This window comes from Seriola lalandi, unplaced genomic scaffold (assembly GCF_002814215.2).
Source record: "Seriola lalandi dorsalis isolate HSWRI2012SDOR001 ecotype SW California unplaced genomic scaffold, Sedor1 jcf7180002055008, whole genome shotgun sequence".
Taxonomy (NCBI): domain Eukaryota; kingdom Metazoa; phylum Chordata; class Actinopteri; order Carangiformes; family Carangidae; genus Seriola; species Seriola lalandi.
In genome coordinates this window covers 2,563,879-2,565,759 of record NW_019525551.1, presented here as the reverse complement: position 1 = coordinate 2,565,759, position 1,881 = coordinate 2,563,879, and the positions used below count along the sequence as shown (strand labels likewise).

Here is a 1,881-nt window from a genome sequence, read left to right as displayed (position 1 = left end):
GAAGGGATTCAAGTGCATGGTCGCCATCATGCGGTGCATTTATGAGATCATTTAATAAAGTATGATCTTACTGTGTCATTTATTTGTCTTTATGCATGTCTGTGTGTGTCCCCATGCTGTCACCTTGAGTCTGGTGTGTATGGAAGCAGTCCTCTGGCTCTCTCTCTTCTTGTACTGGCTCAGTCGCTCCAGATGTTCAGGCCGACAGAAAACACCTGACGCCCACTTCAAGGCGGCACCACGGGCCAAACACTCGGCCCTCTCCACCTCCGGCCAGACCTCAGCCACCGGCACAATGTCTGTCAGCAAGAGAGGAGAGGCAGAGTCAGGGAAATGTCTAGAATCAATCCTGCAGCATGATGTTCACACAAGGATTTTAAAAATGTGTGTTTTCATTTGCTGCCATCATCATTTTTTAATACTAAGAACTGCCAAAGTTGGGTATTTTCAAATCCTCAGCATTGGGGTTTTAAAGGTCCCATATGGTCTAAAGGTAGATGTCCATGTGTTGTTTGATTATAAAGCAGGTCTAGGTTCATTATTAATACTGTGAAAGAAAGAACTTTGTGATGTCACAATTGCTTTTATTGGATCACTCAGAAAACAGTCAGCTAATCAGAAGAGAGGCTCAGAGCTCCTCTCTTCTGATTGGCTCACTGACTTGTTGTTAATGGAGCTCAAAAGACAAGCCTGAGAGAGGAGATGTAAAACTACACTGAGGTGGTTTCTGGTTCTTAAAACTACAAATATATCTTCTTATGGATCGACACTTCAAATAAAACACAGAAGAAGAGGAAAATATGGAGCTTTAAAGTGTTAGAAACATAGTTTTTGTGGCTGAGTATTGTTACAATGAAGCGCATCAGAAAAATCAAAGAATAAGGCTATTATGAGATTGATGAAGTCTGATTATAAAAAATCATTTGTCATTTTGTTATGTTGATCAGCTTGCTAGCCTAGCCAACCCTTTACATTCACAGTCATTCCACTGCTGATGGCTCTCTACAGTCTAAGTCTAGTCACTGTAATGTCTTTCTCTGAGTTATGTTTTCACCAAAGGCCCTTCTACACTCAGGTCTGCCACTCAGCTGAATCTATTACACATTTATGGTTTTTGATTAGGTTGGAGACCCAACGCACTGTGAGGATTTTCATATTAGCATTCTCCACTTAGTTCAAAAGCAAATGTTTTTCTATCATGCACGGCTGGAAAGGTAATATCATAGTAGCATCTCATAGCACCCAGTCCGTAGTCTTAAGTTCTTATCAAGATTTGGATCATGCAATCACACAGTCGAGACACGCGTTTGCTGTTTTTCGTGGCATTTTCTTTAGAATCAGCCCTTTGAATGACAGCGCTCGCCTCCCCATGTGCAACTGTTCCACCAATTCAAGTTTCCCTCCGACACTATTCTGCAGGGGCACTGCCACTGCATCCTGGGCTCAGTGCTGCCCAAGACTATAGAGATTGGTTTAAAGAAATGCAAACAAGTCAGAATGTTCATTTAACTTGACTAGTCTGATCAGACCCAATCCAACCAACATATGCCACTACGTGGGCTTATAGTTCTCATTGACTATCAAGGGTTTCTGTCAAACACTTAAATAGTGAACCCCTCACTATGATGCACAAGTCAATACACACAACAGTTCCTGTCCAGACATGTTTTAAACTCTGTAAAATTCCTCTGCTATGATTCATATTTAGTTGAACATGGTTTTCACACACAAAAGCTGAAGTTCATCTCCTCTTACTTCCTGATTGAGAAACCTGGATCAGGCCTTGAGCCCCGCCCACCACCTGCTTGCTCCAGGTGGACAGGTGAAAGAGCAGATAGTATCAAGATGGTTAGAGGAGGAAACATCAGAGAGACTCAGCCA

At 42.2% G+C, this 1,881-nt stretch overlaps 1 protein-coding gene across 1 annotated transcript in view; it reads right to left on the bottom strand.

Moving 5' to 3' along the window:
* Positions 1–1,881, bottom strand: part of exoc3l1 (exocyst complex component 3-like 1) — a 21,573-nt gene that overhangs the window by 17,280 nt on the left and 2,412 nt on the right. Inside the window, exon 2 of the mRNA XM_023397337.2 lies at positions 124–299. Coding sequence (XP_023253105.1) covers positions 124–299 — 176 coding nt within the window. The remainder of the gene's footprint in view (positions 1–123; positions 300–1,881) is intronic.